Source organism: Podarcis erhardii, assembly GCF_964252035.2.
Source record: "Podarcis erhardii genome assembly, chromosome: 6".
Classification (NCBI taxonomy): domain Eukaryota; kingdom Metazoa; phylum Chordata; class Lepidosauria; order Squamata; family Lacertidae; genus Podarcis; species Podarcis erhardii.
This window is the reverse complement of record NC_138510.1, coordinates 64,147,229-64,168,102: the sequence shown is the minus strand read 5'-3', so window position 1 is coordinate 64,168,102 and position 20,874 is coordinate 64,147,229. Positions and strand designations below refer to the sequence as shown.

General features: G+C 41.3%; 1 protein-coding gene across 3 annotated transcripts; it reads right to left on the bottom strand.

The window, feature by feature from the left end:
• Positions 1-142: 142 nt before the first annotated feature.
• Positions 143-19,474, bottom strand: LOC309344611 (methylcrotonoyl-CoA carboxylase beta chain, mitochondrial-like). 3 transcript variants are annotated; one of them, XM_081867192.1, is made up of 14 exons: positions 19,335-19,474; positions 17,192-17,521; positions 15,814-16,010; positions 13,386-13,564; positions 12,902-12,982; positions 10,729-10,907; positions 9,431-9,623; positions 7,703-7,794; positions 4,797-4,953; positions 3,510-3,632; positions 2,735-2,883; positions 2,366-2,447; positions 578-1,291; positions 143-436 (listed from the first exon to the last, which is right to left on the bottom strand). In XM_081867192.1, exons 2-13 carry the CDS (start codon positions 17,515-17,517, stop codon positions 1,202-1,204), a joined length of 1,848 nt encoding a protein of 615 aa, XP_081723318.1. In that variant the 5' UTR covers positions 17,518-17,521; positions 19,335-19,474; the 3' UTR covers positions 143-436; positions 578-1,201. The 3 variants fall into 3 exon arrangements, with proteins under 3 accessions (XP_081723318.1, XP_081723319.1, XP_081723320.1); XM_081867193.1 differs by having other exon boundaries at positions 19,314-19,440; XM_081867194.1 differs by lacking the exons at positions 15,814-16,010; positions 19,335-19,474 and having other exon boundaries at positions 17,192-17,359.
• Positions 19,475-20,874: the final 1,400 nt, after the last annotated feature.

Genomic DNA, 20,874 nt, shown 5'->3' with positions numbered 1-20,874 from the left:
TTAAAGCAAATGGATGATTGTGTACCTACATCCTTTACCCATGTGGGGGTAAAGAGACTCAAGTCAATTTCACACACACACAAAACTTAATTATGGACAGATTTTGTAACTGTTAGTCACTGAGCAAATATATTTTCAGAAACAAAGTGAGAATGCATTCTTTAATATAGTCTTGAATTCTAATACTTTTTTTAACAATTATGAACAAGTTAAAAAAATAATTACAATAAATCTCTTAGCTTTTTCCCCACTTCTGAGGAAAAATGACACATTCATGATCTTACATCCAGAAAGAATTAATCCAAAAGTCTTTATCTCACCAACCTGAAGAGTCTTCAAGACAGAGGTAAAAACTGCATTAAAATTGTGAATGTTCATGAAAAGCTCTTTACAATCAGAACCTCATAACTTAGAAGACACACCTCTTGCACCTTCACTAGACCTATTATTAAAGCCTGACTTTTAGCATAACGGATGCAGCTACAAACTGTACTTAAAAAACTACACCCTTCCAACTACCTGCCTCGAGGACCTGTAGAAGTATTTTAACATTTCAAAGAACTGCAGCTTCAACCACCTGCAGCTTCAACCACCTAATATAGTCAAATTTCAGGGGCCAACTCTGTGGGAGGTAAAAACTGCCAGAGATAAAAATAAGGTGCTTACATCAGTTGGCTCCCCTTCATTTTTGTTTGTTTTTTTGGAAGTGGTGGCAAAGAATTATTTAATTTATTAGGTTTATACACTAGCCTTCCTCATAGGATCTCAGGGTGGCTGACAGAATACAGGATAAAAACAAGTAAATAATTAAAAACAAAACAGTAAAACGGTAGCTTTTGGCTTGGCTGGTTAGTATATTCTGGTGTTTCTGGTGCTGTTAAATCTGTTTTCTGTATTAATTGAGTTTTGTTTTAAATTATTAACTTGACACACCTTAAACCTTGGTATATCAGCTAATAAATGATTTCCATAATACTTGTTTGGTTATATTCAGCACAAAAGACATCAATTTAAAGTATCCTATCATTGGGTGTGGACAGTAATAGAAGCATGATTGAAGACTGATATATAAACATATATAGAAATCAAACATTTTCATACTAAGAAATCATGATGACAATATCAAAATACTAATTGTTTCTATTTAACATCCAGGGAGCCAGATGTTCAAATTCATTTTTTTACCAGCAGGCTTTCCTGCTTACATTCTTATGACAGGAAGAGGAGACTGTTGCGGGGACATGATCTGGTATTTCTGCTGTTTCATAATTCTTAAGCATTGTGCAATAACCTGCCAAAAGAAACACACAACAAATACAACAACAACAATTAATGTATTTGGAATATTCTAAAGTGCTTCACAAGACAAATGCAACTGACAATTACTGTAGAAGCTGAATAAAACGTATCAGAAGGTCACTCTAAGGATAAAGGAGAAGATGCTAAAAGCAATTATCATGAAAAAATATGTAAAGCAGAAACTGTAGGAAAGGCAAGCAAAGGAATATAGGAGGAAGCAGATAAACAAGAGGTGAATGTGTTGTGTCAATTTATTGTTGCAGTAAATTAAGAGGAAAAAAATCATCTACCCATTATTTCAGAGAGAATTACATCCCTAAAGTATGCTACCAATAACTGTTCTGTTTCAATTATGTCTAGGGACGCGGGTGGCACTGTGGGTTAAACCACAGAGCCTAGGACTTGCCGATCAGAAGGTCGGCGGTTCAAATCCTCGTGACGGGGTGAGCTCCCGTTGCTCGGTCCCTGCTCCTGCCAACCTAGCAGCTCGAAAGCATGTCAAGCATGTTTACGTGCGCTGCTCTGGTTCGCCAGAAGCGGCTTAGTCATGCTGGCCACATGACCCGGAAGCTGTGCGCCGGCTCCCTTGGCCAATAAAGCGAGATGAGCACCGCAACCCCAGAGTCGGTCATGACTGGACCTAATGGCCAGGGGTCCCTTTACCTTTACCTTCAATTATGTCTGCCCTACCAACTCCCTTACTAATCACTAGGGCTGTCTAAAGCGCCCTTACCCTTGATCTGCCCTGTGGCTCTAATCTAAAAGGCTTCCATCAGGCCAACCTGCTCCACAACTGGTCCAAAATAATTCAGAAGTCACACTAATGTTCAATTAGTTTTTGTTTTTAAAAAAGGGTTTTTAACCGGGGGGGGGGGTAACAAACAAATAAACAAACAAGCATACAGCCAGGAGGAAGGCAGGGGAAGGAAACGTGCCTTCTTCCCCTCCCCTCCATATACTATTTTAACAGGAAAAACCAGAAACCAGTATTTTTTTACAGGTAGGCTTGGGGAGGAAGAGATATTGAACATCTTATAGAGACATACACTTAGAGAAAGAAGCTTACCTTCCTTGAACTCTGCGGTAGGATTACACCATCATCCCAGAGTCTGGCAGAAGAGTAGAATGCACTGCTTTCTTCCTCTAGTCTTAAAAGACAAAAGAAAAAATTCAATTTTCATCTGCATTTGTACAGATATTTTGTACTTTGGGGAATACTAAGACAATATAGCACATTTTTAATACCCCCAAACTGAAGAGACAACGGTCTGCTTCAAAAAGTAAAATAATCGCTAGTATAGAAAACAAGTAACTTCAAAAATTTATAATTCTTTTAGCTATTAAAAAAATTAGAAGCAGCACCCTGAAATCCAAAGAGAAACATCAATACCATTAATTTAATCACAACACTGAGGTTTTTGTTGAATGCACCTACTTTTCCTTTAATAGTTTTAAGTCTACTTCTGCTCCTTGTCGATCAGCATCCCAAATAAATGAGAGCGTGTGGCAATGTCTTGAATCCACAAGGCCTATTCTTGCATTAGGCCAGAGGAACATGAAGTTTGGATCAAATGATCTTCCACACTAAAGACAGACAACACAAGACCAGAGAAATTCAGAAATGAAAACTCACCATTTAAGCCAGCTTGAACAAAGCACTGACTCAAGGGAAACATATAAGGCATTAAAGAACTGTGAAATATAGTGTCCATCTAATTTAAAACACCAGTTTCTGGTTTCAGTACAGTCTGATCCTTTGGAGCTATGTCTACTTGTGTCAACAATAATTCTGTATTTTCCTCACTACATGCTAGAGATTCTTAGTTATATCAAGTTTCAAGTGTGGTATTCAACTACCATGTCTTGTAAGCACAAGGATTTATGCTTACACAAGGGGACATTTTCCATTTCTTCCCACCACCACAACCTTCCCTTCAGAGGGTTGGGGGAACACCTAGAACAGATCTGTCCCAACCCAGTGACCACGTGATGACATCACAAATCTATTCCTTGGGTAAGTAACAATCCAAGTATTGGGGGGGATGCAGGGTCAGGAGGGGGAAGAAAATCTGCCCCATTGTGCAAGGAGAAATCTTTGCACTGATGGAACAAAAGACTTAGCACCATGTTGAATTTTACCCTAAGAAACTAGCTAGGACAGGAGCATGTGGGTGAGGAAAGAGAAGCTGATCCTACGTTCAAAAACCTACCATAGCATAGCTTTCATTTCCATAGCAGCCACCAATCACAAGGGTTATCTTGGGAACAGCAGCACAAGCAACTGCAGCCATCATGGATGCTTGTGCTTTCAGCCTATTAGTGTGATCCTCTGCCTGAATTAAAATGAAAGAATGGTGAGAGTTATTTATTTTACTTTTTACATGCACATGTTCCCTTTATTCCTGGTCTCAACATGTAAAGGATTTGCAAATCTTTTATACAAATATTTAAGTGACTAATTTGCCTACCAACAGTAAAAGGGGGGGAAAGAAGATGGTAGTAATTAATGCAGGATTCAGCACTAGAAATTCATTGTTCTAGTCTGTTCCTCTTCAAAACAGAGACCAAAGCTCTCTATCTATGCACATGCAGACTAAAAGGAAACAAGAGTTTCAAAAACTGCCAGTCCATCATTTTCCAGGCACAAAAACAAAGTATACTACTTGGAAACACTGAGCTCTGTAGGGAACATTATTTTTCATTGTATATGGTGAAATCTGCTAGTTCTGATTTTTTTCACATAGCAAGAATTTAGTTAATTGTAATCATTACTACTGAATTTCCAACAAAGAAGCTTGCATTATAAGGAAATTACAGTTTCTAGGTATACAACAGCACTTCTTATGCAGTGTCCAGATGTTAACTTGTTGGGCTCCTAATTTGGCTGACAAGCTACCTTGAAAAAAAGGTAAAGGACCCCTGACAGTTAAGTCCAGTCGCGAATGACTCTGGGGTTGCAGCGCTCATTTCGCTTTACTGGCTGAGGGAGCCAACGTTGTCCGCAGACAGTTTTTCAGGTCATGGGGCCAGCATGACTAAGCCGCTTCTGGCGAAACCAGAGCAGTGCACAGAAACGGCGTTTACCTTCCCACTGGAGCAGTACCTATTTATCTACTTGGACTTTGACGTGCTTTCGAACTACTATGTTGGCAGGAGCAGGGACCGAGCAACGAGAGCTCACCCATTGCGGGGATTCGAACCGCCAACCTTCTGATCAGCAAGCCCCATACTCGGTGGTTTAGACCACAGCCACCCGCGTCCCACAAGCTACCTTAAACCTGGGAAATACCAAGTGGAGAGATTTCCCCTCAATCATTTTTCAAACTTTTTACATTCAGAGAACCCGTTCCCCGTTGGATGCAGAGGAATCTGTTATTGCAGGGAAGAATGGAAGTGGGCAAACTTTTCCAGTAAGAAAACTTTTTTTCCATTTGAAACTGAAAGCGTGACACCCTAATTCAGAGCCATTTGACTGTGATCTGTAGTAGCTGCTTTACCTGTGTGAGACTGGTTGGCTCTGCTGCACATGGAGCTGTATTCAGGACAAAAAGGATTGGAATGTTTCGTTGGCTACAAAGCTGTATGAAGTGGGAACCCTTCAGAGAAGCTTCCTGAGTCAGCTCACCGTTGTTAGATACTATTCCAACTAGCTGTCTAACAAAAACATAAAACACTTTTTATAGTACAAGGGTAGTAGAAACATTGAAATCAACACAGTAAGTACCCTCCATGTGTTTAGTACTATAACTTTATAATATCACCTTAAATAGGCAACAAATTTGCATTACATTTGCTTCAAAACTCCCAAGATACTTAGAAATGTTTACAATAAATAACCTGCTGCTACAAGTCATTTAAAAGAATATGGTTTGGGCGAAGTGCAGGCATGGAACATTACTTATCTAAATTCTTGTCTAAATTCCCTTACTCTCAAAAGTGGGAATGTTTGTGCAAGAGATCTGTCATAAATTATTAGGAGGGATCTAGGCAGCCCCTTATGCAAGGGGAAGGCATGTTCACTATTGGCCATGATGGCTGGGAATGATGGCAGTTGTAGTCCACACAAGATTGTAGGCTAGCTTAGAATGTATGGACAAACATGGTTCCAATGCCAAAGTATGAAGCAACAATCTAATGGGTTACTTATTATGTACTGGTTATGGACATTCAAGGCTGAAAAAGCTCAAATTAGTCATGCAAATTTGTACTTTTAGTGACAAAAGCATACATTTTTCATAAACTAATGATCCTGCATAAGTAGTTAATATGGAACTTATTTGTTAATGTTCTCAAGTCTGCTTACAGCAGGAAGCAAAATACAGTTCATATTCTCTGTGGTGTAATTTTCCATTATGATGAAAAGACAAACCATCTCAACTATCATATTTTCATCTCAGAGGAAATCAGTGAGTTTGAGTCTGCAGCATGCTTTATTAATCCTACCAAAATAATTCACTTTCTAGAGCTACTTAGAGACAAGCTTAACATTAATGGAAAAGGTTAGGCCACAAGAGGCTTCTCTTTCACTTACAAAACGGACTTTAAATATTTATTTGAGCTTTTTAAAGTTTTGAGTGATCTTAAGAGTCAGTGAAAGCAGTCTTATTATCAGCCCCAGAGAATAAGGCCTGCTTAACCATTCAACTGACAACCCAGAAGGTGGCAGTTCATCAGGCTCTTTCAGGCTGCACCACAAGCACTTACTAGCTTCTGGATCCTAGACTTGACTTAAGCAGCTATGTGCAGAAATGGATTTTCTGCACAAGAAGCCATTACTTCAAAATATTAAATACAGTGTAGCACTTGCCCAAGGAAGGCTAACAGGATGGCATTGAGTTCTCACTGGACAGAGAAGGAGCATGGATAAGAACAATGGCCTGCTGCACGGAGAGCTGCACGTTGGGGGAAAGCCTGTTCAACGTACTGACATTTTGTTTTGAAGACGTTGTATATGTTGCAATGCTATGCAGGGACTTGGGTAGACTTACCAGTGCTTCCCCTTCATCCAAGTTTGAAATGTTTTATGTAACTATTCCCACTGGATACACAAACCATACCACCTTAAAATTTTGATTTTTTAAAACTGACAAATGGTGAGGGGAGGCTTTTGCGGCTGGACTCTAGTTAGCAGGTGCCCAGCACACACATGCACATACAGTGGTACCTCTAGATGCGAACGGGATCCATTCTGGAGCCCCGTTCGCATCTAGAAGCAAACGTAACCCATGTCCGCACGGGTCACGTTTCGGCGCTTCTGCGCATGCGCGTGACGTCATTTTGAGTGTCTGCGCATGCGCAAGCGGCGAAACCTGGAAGTAACACACTCCGTTACTTCTGGGTTGCCGCGGAGTGCAACTCGAACATGCTTATCCCGAAGCACATTCAGCCCGAGGTATGACTGTATACGAGGTGTTAGTGAGTGGTGATGATAGCTGAGAACTCACATTTCTCTAGCAACAGCAAATTGATGTTTGTTGGGAATGCAAGTTCCCCACACATCAAAGTTCTACATGAGAGAAGGATTAGATCTCATGCAAGAATGCGATTGTAAATTATTTGTGCAAGACAACTATTCTGGAAAGATCCTAGAAAAAACTCATCAACTAGATTATATTAAATTAGGTCTGATCAGTATCTTTTAGAGCTGATCATTGTCTTTCAGATGTCGGTATATGTCTTGGCCCAAAGCTAGCCATTGCTATGTTTATTAAATAAACTGCTAATTTGCTTAATGTAATCAGGTCTTTGGCTGAACTTAATTGCTGGTGGTTTGTTAGTAGTGTGATACTGATAATTCTTCTGAGCTCTGAGATGCCAAAATGAAATTTCGTCTGCATGCTTTTTAAGTTGAAATATGAAAATATTTAGCAGAGATAAATCTTAAAAAGAAGAATTACTAACAGTAGAATCATATGGATTCTACACAGAAGCAAGTCCCACTAAATTCAACTGGGCTTATTCACAGATGTGGGTATAGTACTGCAGTTGTAAAGAATTCTATAAACACATACAATGGATTTTTAAAAAAAAAACAGGTGCAATTTACTATTGATCAGCAATGCTGATTGTCTAGTCAGGTGGCTAAGTACAGACTATGTTAATTTAAAACTCCAAAATGTAAGCACTAAGCACTTGGAATACAATGAATCCAACAAAATTTAAATCCAGTTATACACCTTGGCTTCCAAAAAAGAGTAACATTGTAGAAACAATTGCATAAGTGATCCAAACAACCTGGGAGCCATAATATAGTATGGCTACATTTCTATCCCTGTAACAAATCTAAGCTCAATTCTGCAATTTCAAGTGACTCTAACAGGGATCAAATTACCATTTGCTTGAACAACTAATCATTAAAAAGGGTTGCAATAATGTGGCCCGCTGGTTTAAACTTCTCCCTTACCCTTCTACGTAGGCAAATCCTGCTACTAAGGTAGTTCCATAATTAGCTTTGAATTCCTGGAACCTGCTGCCATCTATCATCCGACTCAGGATCTATAAAATATTGTCAAGAGAAATGAAAAATCAATAGTAGATAGCTTGCTGGGGGGAAAATTCATGTCTTCTGTCTCCAATTATGGCTCAATATTCTAAGATAATGGATGATATCTGACTAAGTCATACTAAGAGTAGACACACTGAAATTAAATCCAATGATTTCAATGAGTCTACTTCAAGTATGATTGAGTCAGGTACTACTCTATGTTAGATCACAAAACTGTAAACTTTAACATTCAAAATTGTTTTACTTGTTTAGATACCGACTGTACATCCAAAGCTAAAATTTTATGATTTAAGTAGGTATTGGTAGAGCATAAGACTCTTAATCTCAGGGTCATAGGTTTGAGCACCACGTTGAGCAAAAGATCACTGCATTGCAGGGGGTGAGACTAGATGACCCTCATGGTCCCTTCCAACTCTACGATTCTATTATTCCAGTGGGTTCAACAGCTATAGCCTAATGGAGCTAGCCTGATCACAGTAATCCAGGCTGTACTAACTTCCCAGGTTGACTACCATTACAGTAGTAGGGCTACCCTTGGAAGATGGTTCAGAGACTACAGCAAAATGTTGCAGCACGGAAACTGACAAATATGATAACTCAGGAGCATATAACACTGCTTACAATGCAGTTGCGTTGCCTGTCTAGTTGTCTCTCAGCCCAATTTATGCCCGGAGCTATTTATGGCTTTGTATGCCATCATCAATATGGCATATAAAGTCATAAATAGCTTGGGGCATGAATACCTGAAAAAACACCTCTCTCAATACTATCTTGTCCATGACCTGAGATCTGCTGGGCAGGTCCTATTACTTGTTCTTATATCAAGAGAGATCCTGTTAATTGGCATCCAGAGCAAGGTATTCTTGGCAGTAGCATCCTAAATCTGGAATGAAGTACATCCTGTGATCAGGCATCTCCATTAAGCTAGAGGAGGGAAAGAGTAGGGCAGTCTTACTGCTAATAAAAACTAAGTAGAAGTAAATACTCAGACTAATAAGGCTTTTTGATTCATGAAGAATATGGTGAATACTTCTCACATCTCTTCCTGAGTTTTATGAGAAATAACAACCAACTACAAACCATGGCCTCGACTATGCACACATAAAGGAGTAGACCATTTGAAATACTCAAATTAACCCTTGATCTACCTTTTCAACTCAGCATCTCAACACAGTATCATCTCTGGAAGTACTTCTAAAAGCAAACAGAAACGGACAACTTTCAGAGAAGTAGCTGTGTTTGTTGGCTGTGAACAACAAAAAGTCTTGCAAGCACCTTAAAGACTAACAAAGGTATTATAACGTAAGCTTTCATGAACTAAGATCCACTTCATCAGATGCATGAAGCATAATTAACAGTGCTGCCAACTGAGGGTCGCACTTCATGCAATGAAGTGGATTCTCTCAAAAGCTTATCCGATAATAAATTTGTTAGTCCTTAAAGTGCTTACAGGATTTTTTTGTTTTCACCAATTTACATAAATGATCCAAGAAAACTGAGCCACAGGATTTGCAGTTCAACCACTGTTAACTATACTGTCACACTGTTTATTTTTTAAGCCTACTAACGTCAATGGGATTTATATCAAGTAGCCTAACTTCAGATTGCAACAAACATTTTCCTTACCAATTTTATATGTAGAGTGTAGCTATAATCTTGTGGTGCAAGCCCCAGAAGCTCATCAGCACTGTACAAGGGAATGTCATACTCTACAGTTTCTTCTGTAGGAATTTCATAATTGAGTGTTGAAATAATATTTCTAACACATTCATATGCTTCTTTTTCTGAAGATGCAAAATGGTCAACACAGCCACTGACCCTGAGAAAAATAATTTACAAATATTTGGCAACAGATAAAATTCAAGGCAACAAACATGATCAGAAAACATTGCTACTAACAGTAAAATAAATGATTCCTTATATTTATCTTCTGTCTTTCAAGTGATTGTGCCTCAGACAAGATAATTTCTTACAAAAAATATATTAAAGCTGGTGAGACTGTAATATCAATTTGCATTAACTGTACCGAAGGAGGAGTGCTATTAGTTTTCTTCATGAATTCTCATGTTTAGAGTAGCACAACGTGCTCTAGACAGAAACTATTGCTACTGCAGAATGCAGGTGCCAGGGCTGTGAATGGTGCCACATAACACTTGTTCTGCACAAACTGCACTTGTTCCCAATTCAAATTTCACTGGGTCCCAAGTACTTGAAGGAGCACCTCTCCCTTTATTTTCTGGCCTATGGCTTCAGATGTGTTGAGGATCTTAGCAGCTTCTCACAAACCCTCTACCAAGCATAGGGCATGGGGCAGTGATGCAAAGGAAGGTCTTCTTGGTTGCAGCTCTCCATCTGTGGACCACCACTCCGCTCTGAGATAAGGTTGGCTTTCTTCTTGAGATTTTAGTGTGGTGTGAAAGCACACCTTTCCAATCAGGCCTATAGTGCAGTGATGTATTCTGATTCTTGCTGTGAAAATAACAATCGGTGGTACCAGGGCTTTTTTCCAGCCAGAACTCACAGAAACTCAGTCCCACGCCTCTCAGGTGGGCACCACTGCCATTCTAAGAGAACACAGGAGGTGTTCTTGGTGAGCTCCAGCACTTCCTTTTTCTAGAAGTGGGTTGTACGGTTTGCTATTTGGTTTTGTTCCTCCCTCATTTTAATGTAAAATGTGCAGTACTTGTGCAAGGTACTGAAAGAACAGGATATAAACAAACAAATGTTGTATGTTGAGGGGTGATTTTTGAACCAGAAATAGATATGGGCCAACTAAGTGCAAATAATGCAGCACTTTTTTGTTTCTGGATGCTTCTGACATTTGCAGGCATTTTTTAAAAATGAGATCATTATACCTAGAAAAACTAGGACTAAAGGTATCATTCAATCAATATTAAGAGCTCAGGAACAAATATTATACCTACTTAGCATGCAGGTTGGCTCCTCCCAGTGCCTCGGGATGAATATCTTCTCCTGTGGCAGCTTTAACTAAAGGGGGCCCAGCGAGAAACATTGTGCCAATTTTATCTACAATGGCTGTTTCCTCTGCCATGGTAGGAACATAAGCACCTCCTGCAGTACAAGAACCACACACAACTGCCACCTAGAGGACACACCAAGATAGCTGGGTAAGAAAAAAAGAACAAAGATGAGGAAATATTTAATTTTATGTTGTAAATTTCCAGGTAAAGTTATCAAGCATGTGATTATTTTGAGAAATTGCACTGAAAACGCCACAGGAAAAAGGAGTCAAGAGTTTTATTTCAGAGAGCAGTATCAAATATATCAGACTTAATTTTATATTGTACAGCAATAATATATAATCCTTACTTAAGCAAGGAAAGCATGTGCAGGCCATACCTCAGATACAAAATCTGTATTATGATTTGTGACAGCTTGTCAGGGTTGGGGGTTTTTACAGCAAGTTCTCCCCACACCTATATTTTTTTAGGTGGGCAGAACATGCTCCAGTGTTATCACCAGTGAGAAGAGGTATCATGCCTGTGTGACATGTTGCAAAGGGAAGGGTAACCAGCTCAGATTACTCAGGGACCCAGTGTGTTCATGATGTGAAGAGAATTTAGAAGGAATGTTTCAGAATGTGACCCACTGGCTATCTTTCTCTAGTCTGTTGAAACGAATGAGATGAAAGTACTGACAGGTGTTTAATGCAAGAAGTTAATGACTAACTATGGTCAGATATTAAAGATATGAATGTAATGGGACTTCCGGAGGCGGCGCGAACGGTAATGGCGGTCCGCTCTCACTTGTGAGGAGGAAGCTCCGCAGAAAAGGGTCGTCCGCTACGGCGAAGCGGAGACCCATCCTGAAAACCCACAGGCAGCAAGAGCCTGTGGTCTTGAGACTCGGCGGGCGCCAGGAGCGACCCCCAAATCGTTGAAGGAACCTCGTAAGGGGCTCCGGAACGTGGAGGGGGTTGCGGCGCTGTGAGTCGTTTCGCGATCTGCGGAGCGAAGCCGCGCTGCTGCTGCCGGTGAGCGCTGACCTCTTTTCCTGGGAACCTCGGATTTGAAAAAGCAACAACCCGTGAGTAAAGAAGGACTTTATAATATTAGAGACCGAAGAAAATTTATTGAATTTGGCTGAAAGCGGAGTGACGAAAAACAGGAAGTCCGTCTTCCGCTGTCATTGAATTTCAAATCAAAGAGCCGGAGGAGTGGAGGCAAAGAGAGAACTTTTAACCTAAGGGATCTGAGCACCAATTGAACTTTTTCGTAAGTTGATTAAGGATTTTAAGCGGTGGAATTTATGCCTTTTATTTGCATGGTGATACCTTTCTTCTACTGGATTTATAATTTAAGTAAGAAACCCAGGTGCTGGAGCTGCCTGTGTAACTGAGTAGCCAGTTTGCAGACTTGGACACTTTTAAACTTGGAAACAGTCTGAGGAGTTTGGATAGAACTACCCACACTGGAAGAGTGGCAGATGCAACTGATGGACTATATGGAACTAGCCGAGATGACTGGCAGAATCCGAGACCTGGGAGAGGAGAGGGTTGAAGAAGATTGGAAGAAATTCAAGATTTATTTAAAAAAATACTGTAATTTGGTTGAATGCTAAGAAAGGATGCTAGATCATAAATAATTGTGCACCACTAAATTAGTGAGAATTAAGATGATAAGTAAATTTGAGAAAAAAACTATAAACCTTTTGGAGAACTTATAGATTATATTTAAATGAATTTGACATAAGAGTGTAAACAAGATGATAAATTGCTTGCAAGAATTGGCAATGATGTAAATGGGAGCGGGAGGCGCGAGGGAGTCCAAAGATGTTATGAAAAGATGTTATGATATATGTTACACTGTTTTTTTTTATTTTTGCATTTATGTTTGAAAAATCCAAATAAAATATTATAAAAAAATAAAATAAAGATATGAATGTAATGGCCAATGATCTACCATTTCTGATCATAGTGGACCTATTCCTTGTGCAACAAATGCAAAATTTAAACTGCTGAATGACTCTTCCAAAACACTCTGAACTGCTTTGCTCAGCAATGCATTCTTTTACTTATTAACTATATACTACTGGGAAATGCATTCTTAATGCACAGATTTCTTCGCAATATTATACCTGAGGGATTCTCAATGCAGACATCACAGCCTCATTGTAGAAAACTCGGCCTCCATGGAATTGGTCAGGAAACAACTCTGCCTAATAATACAGAGGCAGGAAATACAGTAAAAATTCAAAAGTTACAAAGCCTATGTTCTATCCAGTTGTTCTGCCTCTTTTTTTTTTCAAATGTTCTTTTTAGCATACTGAAAGAATCATTATTTTTCTGAAAATCTGTATTTTCTTTTTGGGGGTTCCTCCCCCCAAAAACCCCAAGTATATTCTGTGCAGTAATTTTATACATACCGGTAACTCATCTTTCTTTGACATGCTTAATTCATTGACAGTTCAATGACAAACTGGCTTTGACTTTGTTACCTTGACTATTTTTCGAGTATACAATATTTTTAGGACACAGACTTGAAAGCTAACGATAAAACAAGTCAAAGGGAATAATTTTAAGCAAATTAAATCAAATGGTTTCATAGAACATGTCTTTTACCTGAAGTGGCAAGAATGCTCCCCCACTGTCCACAAGGTAAACAGATGGAAGTCTATTTTTAATTGCTATTTCTTGAGCTCTCAGTTGTTTCTTCACTGAAATAGGATAAATGGTCCCACCTTTCACAGTTGCATCATTTGCCATGAAGACACACCAGACTCCACAGATTTTTCCAATACCTGCAACAATGACTACTGTTATTACATTTTACAAACAGTATGAATTATCCACTTTGGAATATTTTGTAACTGGATCATAAAGTAAGGCAACTAAGTACCTAAATATGCTAGAGAGGTCTTTTGTAGCATATTAAAATGCTAAGGAACTCAGAAAGAATGCAGCTCAACTTTCTGCTATCCTCTTTTACTTACAATGCTGCTAGACTTTGAACATGTGTAGTGAATGAGAACAGTTGTGGAACTAAGAAGTGACTCAGCTGATAAGGTATCCTATGGTGACATTTTTCAATACATGCAGATAAAATTACTTGTTTATCAAAAGATCCTATAACAGAGGTCGTCAAACTAAGGCCCGCGGGCCAAATACAGCGCACTGGGCTCCTTAATCCGGCCCGTGAACCTTGCAAACCCTGCCACCCGCTTGGTCAGTCCCCGCACTGAACAGGCGCAGCGCAGAGGCCTCGCCGCACGGAGACTGACTTCCGCGATGCAGCATGGCTTCTGATTGGCTGCAGGAAGCTCCTTCAGCCAATCAGAAGCTGCAGACGCCTCTGGGCACCGCCCCTTCCTTCCCGCTGAGGCGGCCGAGCAGGAGGAAGTGGCTGAGCGGGAAGGAAGCGGCAGTGGCGTGGAGGCTGCCTCCGCCGCCCAGGCCAGCAGCATGGGCTCTGTGCCCCACCAAGACAGAGGACACTGATGCTACGGAAGACAAGGCAGCGTCGGCAGCTGTGGTGTGAGTGGCATAGGCGGGGGGGCCCTTTTGGGAGGGGGGGTTGCTTTCAGGAGGCGGTGGGTCTGGCCCCCGACAAGGTCTGAGGGACAGTGGACCAGCCCCCTCCTGAAAAAGTTTGCTGACCCCTGTCCTATAAGCTCAGTGTAGAATCTCCTTATTGCTTTGTTTGTTGTCACAGAATTGATTCTTTCTGTCCTGAACAAATTAATTCTTTCAACCAATTAAATAAGGCTGCAATCCTAATTCCTCCCCACTGCTAAAAGAGGAGCCACCACTGCATTCCCAGCCCGGCTGTTCATGGTGGCTGCAATGGAAGCGGGGGAGGCAGGACAACTGGGCCTGATCCCTGGGCCGGCTCAAGGTCTGGATCCCAACCCCTGTATTCTCTTGGGCTCTGAAAGTGTGAATACTACCAGCAAGCCTTCTATCTACTTGAATGTCTGGCAACCAGTTAACTGAGCTGAAGGGTGTCTCTGCTCAATCCAACCCCACATCTGGTATAAGGTTGGGTATGGATTGCACTGATCAGTTAAAGTCAGATGATAATCTATTAAATGTACATACAGTATTATCAATATTTCAGCTTGAGATATTAGATTTAAAGGCCAGCTTTAATACTTTTTTCATTCCTGCCCCACAGACAAGAATCCAAAACATCCTCAGAACAAGTGTTTTCTAAATCACAGCCTGACCAATTAATTGACTGAGGCTTTAGTTGATTAATTTATCAATTTAACTTATTAAACCTTGTGTCCATGCTGCAAAAGAATTGAGGTTAATTTTACGCATCACAGATCGATAACACCATATGTACTACACACATAACCACAATGGGAAAACACAAATGAACAGCTTTCCTACCAACTTCAAGGCCACTACTTAAATTCTAAGTATTGTTTTCTCATAAGCCCTTCATCAATCTCTCAACTGTGTAGCTTAGTGAGGACTGGTTTCCACTGCTGACATCATGTGTCACTGCTGCACTGGATCAAGGGGCAGGTAGGCAAAAGATCTGGCAAGAGGCTAACTGCAGATATGAGCATGCCATTTTGTCTTTTCCAGAGCACCTAAGTTTCTACTTTAATTTAGTTAACAGATATAATGTGCCCCTCAGAAATCTTTCATTACTATATGCAGAACAAAAGCATTACATTTAAGCATGAAAGAAAAATTATGAGTGTGACTCTTGCCTTGTAAGGTGGATACCATAAACAGATTTACAAGTCTACTGTACATTAATAGCCACCTAGAAAAGCCTTATTTGATGTGCCAAACCAAACCTGATCCCAAACATTTGCTTCTGGTTGTCGAAAAGGTAGCTTAAAGGCACTCTAATGTCTCCCTCTCATTCTGTCTTCACTATTGCATCTTCCAACAGGCATAGCACAGATGGAATAGATTTTGTTATTTATTGGTGGCGGCAGGCCACACTATCAATTGGCATGAACTGATTAAGTGCATGCAGATTTATTATATTGCAATTTACCTCTTAAAAAATCCCTTACACAAAACCTACCAGTGAGACATCCTGCTGCAGGAACATCACCATAAGGCATATCAAGGCCTGCAAAAGGGGAGAGCTCAAGGAAACTTTCATCATCAAGAAGCATCTTTAAGCGTTCACGAACAAGCAACTTTTTGTTCTTCTGAGTGTGGCGCAATATTGCATTTTTTCCTCCTCCTTTACTGACCTTCACAAGCAACTCTGAATACCTGATATCAAAATGAAAAGCTCAATGGAACTGAAAACCAACTTTTGTTGCCAAAGACAAAAGTACCTTAAGAACAAGTTAATCCAACACACACATTAACAACACTACCATCATACTTGTGGGGAAATATTGTAACTGTATTATTCAAAATTCAGTAACAAAGAAAAAAATATGAATTTAAACTGGACACATACATGTGTTCACATGTCAAATTAGGTGAAACCTTGTATGACATAGACATAACCTTGATCCTGGAAAAACATGAAAACATTTGCTTCATGGAACTGTGACTAGAGATTTAAGTACAGACTTAAAATATAGCAGCTCCTTCAACACTATATTTCTTAAGAAATGAAAAGAGCAAATAGAATGTTGTCCTTACCTGGAACCAGTCTCATACTCAAAAGTAAAAGTGCTTGGCTGATTTTACTGTAAATTCCCAAACAGCCCTATGACCAACCACAAAGCTAGGACAGCCTATCATTCAAAAATTAACTGTATAATTTGATATTTGAATTCTGGCTTTCTCGAGAGATAAAATGGAAACAGTTAAACTAAAATAACTAATGAAAAGTACTCATTTTCATGAGTTTTCTTTCTGCTTGCACTACTAGTTTTGAATAAAGCCCTTTGGGCTGCTGCCATTTTTTTCTTCAGGACCAATACGTACAAGTAGTGAGTCACTTTCCTCTCTTTATCTGTGAATCATGATTAATTGAAAGCTCTTAGGAAGATATGACTCATATATATCTTTGCATTCAAAATGAAATGAGGGACGTTTTATGACATTTTCAAAAATTTGTAAAGCATATAACACAGATAACATTTATGGTATCAACTTGCTAGATGCCTTTTTAAATGAGCTAACATTACTCCAAAAGTGCTAAAGCATCTACCCAACTTGTGAAAACAAAAATCTTCACAAGACATATGCAGGTACATATATAAGTTGAGAAATCATTTTAAACCTTTCAGGAGGCAGGAGAAATAACTTGTAACAGTCTTCAAGTTTATAGATAATTGAATTCAGCAAACCGATTAAGGAAAAAACTGAAGCCAGGAGAATTCTTTTGGATCCTGGCCTAAGGTAAGGCTAGTTTGCAAGAACCTAAAAACCTTACTCAAAACTGTTGAATCAAGGTACTAATGCTGTAGAAATATTTTTTTAAAAAAATTAGTTACCTCTGAATGCAGATCTCACTGTTTCTTGCATTGCCTTCAACTACGTGTCTATACAGGGAAGGGATGCTTCCATCTAATACTGGAAAGTTTTTTGTATGGTTATGTTTATTGTTTATTTTGAAGCTCACAGAGGAGGAATGTAGCATGTTATGTGGAACCATACTGGTGCATTTTGTTCCATCCTTGCATCTCCAGAGGCTCCATATTTGCTGTCTGCCTATGCCAACTTCCTGACATATGCTCTTGGAAGTTTGGAATAATGAAGAGAAGGAAGTAGACAAGGGGTGTCGTGAATACCTGGAGAGCATGGTGAGAGCGATCCACATGATCCTAGAATCATAAATATTACTTACTTTTTAAATGCATATCCCATATAATCCCTGAATTCATACAAAAATAAACCAATAGCCCTCCCAAGATAAAATAATGCGGCATACAACTAGAACATTTCAGTTATCATTTTCAATGCTGTATGGAAGCAAGTACAGAAAAACTTTTCTTGAAGCAAAATCTCTGCTAGTTAATTTCATTTCACTTCAATACTTAAAACATTTAACTGAAAGGCAGGACAACTCTAGGGTCCACCTTTATACCTTACACCAGGCACGTCCAAAGTCTGTTTTGGGGGCCTAACTTTGGTCGGCCCCCATGGCCCTTCACTTCATCAAATCTGGCCCTCTTTGAAAAAAGTTTGGACACCACTGCTGCTAGTTGGGATGCTATACTCTACCAGCAGCAAAATCAATAACACAGTAAAAGCACTAGAAAAAAACTCTTGCCAACCACCAATTAAATATTCCCAATGATACACTTACAATGCAAAAAGAGATCAATCATCCTGTGGTAACAGCATTAATACCATGATGATGTGATTGAACCCATTCCACACATAATACATGAGAACTGTGCCAGGAAATCTCACAGCACCCCATCCAAAATAGCTAATTCCAAAGCTCAGTGGTTAGGAGATTCCAGTGCTTCCCTGAGGCTGGTATTTGAATCTTCTGACTGCCAAAACCCAGGCATTAGCAAAAAAGTCTCTATGCCAAGGAAGGGACCAGGGTCACACAAAAAAAGGAATGCCATTTCAGTTATAACAGTGCAACAACACAATAACTAGGAGGAAGCCACCATGCAGAATTTAGGAGAAATTAAGATGTAGTGTATCTGGGAGTTAGTACTACACCCTTACTCTCAGGTTAAGTGGGCATAGGTTTGTAGCCTGTCGGCTAAATTAAGCCATTAACAGGTCAACTTTATTTTATAAAGTGATGGGCTGAAATTAAACCTCAACCAACTATAAAAAAAATACGGAATTATTTTGCAGCAAGACAAACCCTAGGAGTCCATTTAGGGTGCACCAGCAGCCTTCTCCAACAGAGAGCACTCCAGATGTTTGGGGCTACAACTCCCATCTTCCCTGATCATTGGCTAAACGCTGGCTTAGGCTGATGGGAGTTGTACTACCCCTGAAGAACAACAGGATAGGCAAGGCTGCTATTCCTTCTGTGTCTGCTTCGTCTCTTTGCTTCTAAAATGGTTGTTGTATTCTGAACTGCACTGATGCAGAATTAGGAATATATGCAACTCATGGAAACTTATTTGTTCTAGCTGCATTACACTGAGCTTGAATGCTTTGTCTCAGCGCGCGTTCAACAAGTCCTTGGCCAAAACTGATCTGACTGTCGCTTGCTTTTATTGCACTGACTACATTTCATTTCAATTATGGAGAGAATGGACGAATTTTTTTTTTGCTGTCCGCCTCATGTTTGCTCATTTTTGTTCTTTTGTTTTAACTGGCGGGTCTCGGTTGCCGAGCGAGCCCACCAAGTGAGCGTGCTTGCTATGGCCCCAAAAGAAAGCTCTTTCTTTCCCGAAGGCCCCGCGAAACAACTCAGAGCTCTGGCCCCAAGGGCGGCCCCGGAGTTTCGAGGGAAACAGCTGAACAGGCAAGTTCGCTGTGGGCGAAACCAAGGCCTTGTTTCCCTTTTCTATCCGTCCCCTCAGTCTCTGGCGTTAACCCGACAACTGCACTGGGCTCGCCCACCGCCAGCTGCGTCACCCGACGACCGTTTTCTAACGGCCATTTTCTACCCGCCCCGCCCCCCGCTTCGGGACGCACCGAAGGAAAGTTCGAAGTTACCGTTTTCTTTCAACTCTTGCCTTTTCCCAGAAGTCCCCGGCCCCGCTTCAGTACGTAAAGCGTCCTCCGCGTCCAGGACGGGCTCCGCCCCCTCGGCGTCTCTCTCTTTCTCTTAAGGGCGGAAGCCAACGCCTGTCCCCTGGTAAGTGTGGGAGTGCGCATGCCCCTTTTCTTCACGCGCTTCCCCCTGCCCCGTTAACGGCACGTGCTGAGCGAGTCTCTCGCGGGCGCTTCCTCACGCCTGTTCCTCGAGTACAGCGAGCGGGCAGTGCAGAAGGAAAGCCAGGCAGTCCAGCGTCCTGTTCGCACGGTGGCCAACTAGACACCTGTAGGGAATCCAGCAAGGGGCCTCTTCCCCACTGTGGTTTCCAGTATCTGCTATTCAGAAGCGTTGCTGCCTCCAATTTTGAACGCAGAGCACAGCCACCCTCTTTTGAAGCTATCTAGATTGGTGGCCATCACCGCCTCCTGTGGAAGTGAGTTCCATGGTTTAAATGAGGTGGCTCTGTGGGTTAAATCACAGAGCCTAGGGCTTGTGGATCAAAAGGTCAGCGGTTCAAATCCCTGCGACAGGGTGAGCTCCTGTTGCTCGGTCCCAGCTCCTGCCAACCTAGCAGTTTGAAAGCACATCAAAGTGCAAGTACAGTGATACCTCTGGTTACATACACTTCAGGTTACAGACTCCGCTAACCCAGAAATAGTACTTCGGATTAAGAACTTTGCTTCAGGGTGAGAACAGAAATCATGCTCCAGCGGCGCGGCGGCAGCAGGAGGAGGCCCCATTAGCGAAAGTGGTGCTTCAGGTTAACAGTTTCAGGTTAAGAACGGACCTCCGGAATGAATTAAGTACTTAACCCGAGGTACCACTGTAGATAAATAGGTACCACTCCGGCGGGAAGGTAAACGGTGTTTCCATGTGCTGCTCTGGTTCGCCAGAAGCGGCTTAGTCATGCTGGCCACATGACCCGGAAGCTGTACACCGGCTCCCTCGGCCAGTAAAGTGAGATGAGTGCCGCAACCCCAGAGTCATCCGCGACTGGACCTAACTGTCCAGGGGGTCAGGGGTCTCTTTACCTTAGCTCTGGACATTTTGTTTCCCTGCGTAGATTTCAGTACATTTTCAAATCCCTTCTCTGTGCTATCTTTGCCTAACTTGCCCTTCCCACCCCACCCCCACATGTTTCTCAATATATTTCATATTTGATTTATTCTTTAATTTTTTTATACAGTGGTGCCCCGCAAGACGAATGCCTCGCAAGACGGAAAACCCGCTAGACGAAAGGGTTTTCCGTTTTGGAGGCGCTTCGCAAGACGAATTTCCCTATGGGCTTGCTTCGCAAGACGACAGCCCATAGGGAAATCTCCGGGACAGTGGGGAAGCGCAGCTCGTCTTCCCCGCTGTCCTCGGACCTCCTCCGAAGCCTGGCGGCGGGGCGGGGACACCTCCTCCCGCCGCCGGGCTTCGGAAGGATGCCCCGATGCCGGGCGGCGAGGCGGGAAACGCCTCCCCCCGCCGCCGGGCTTCGGAAGGATGCCCCGA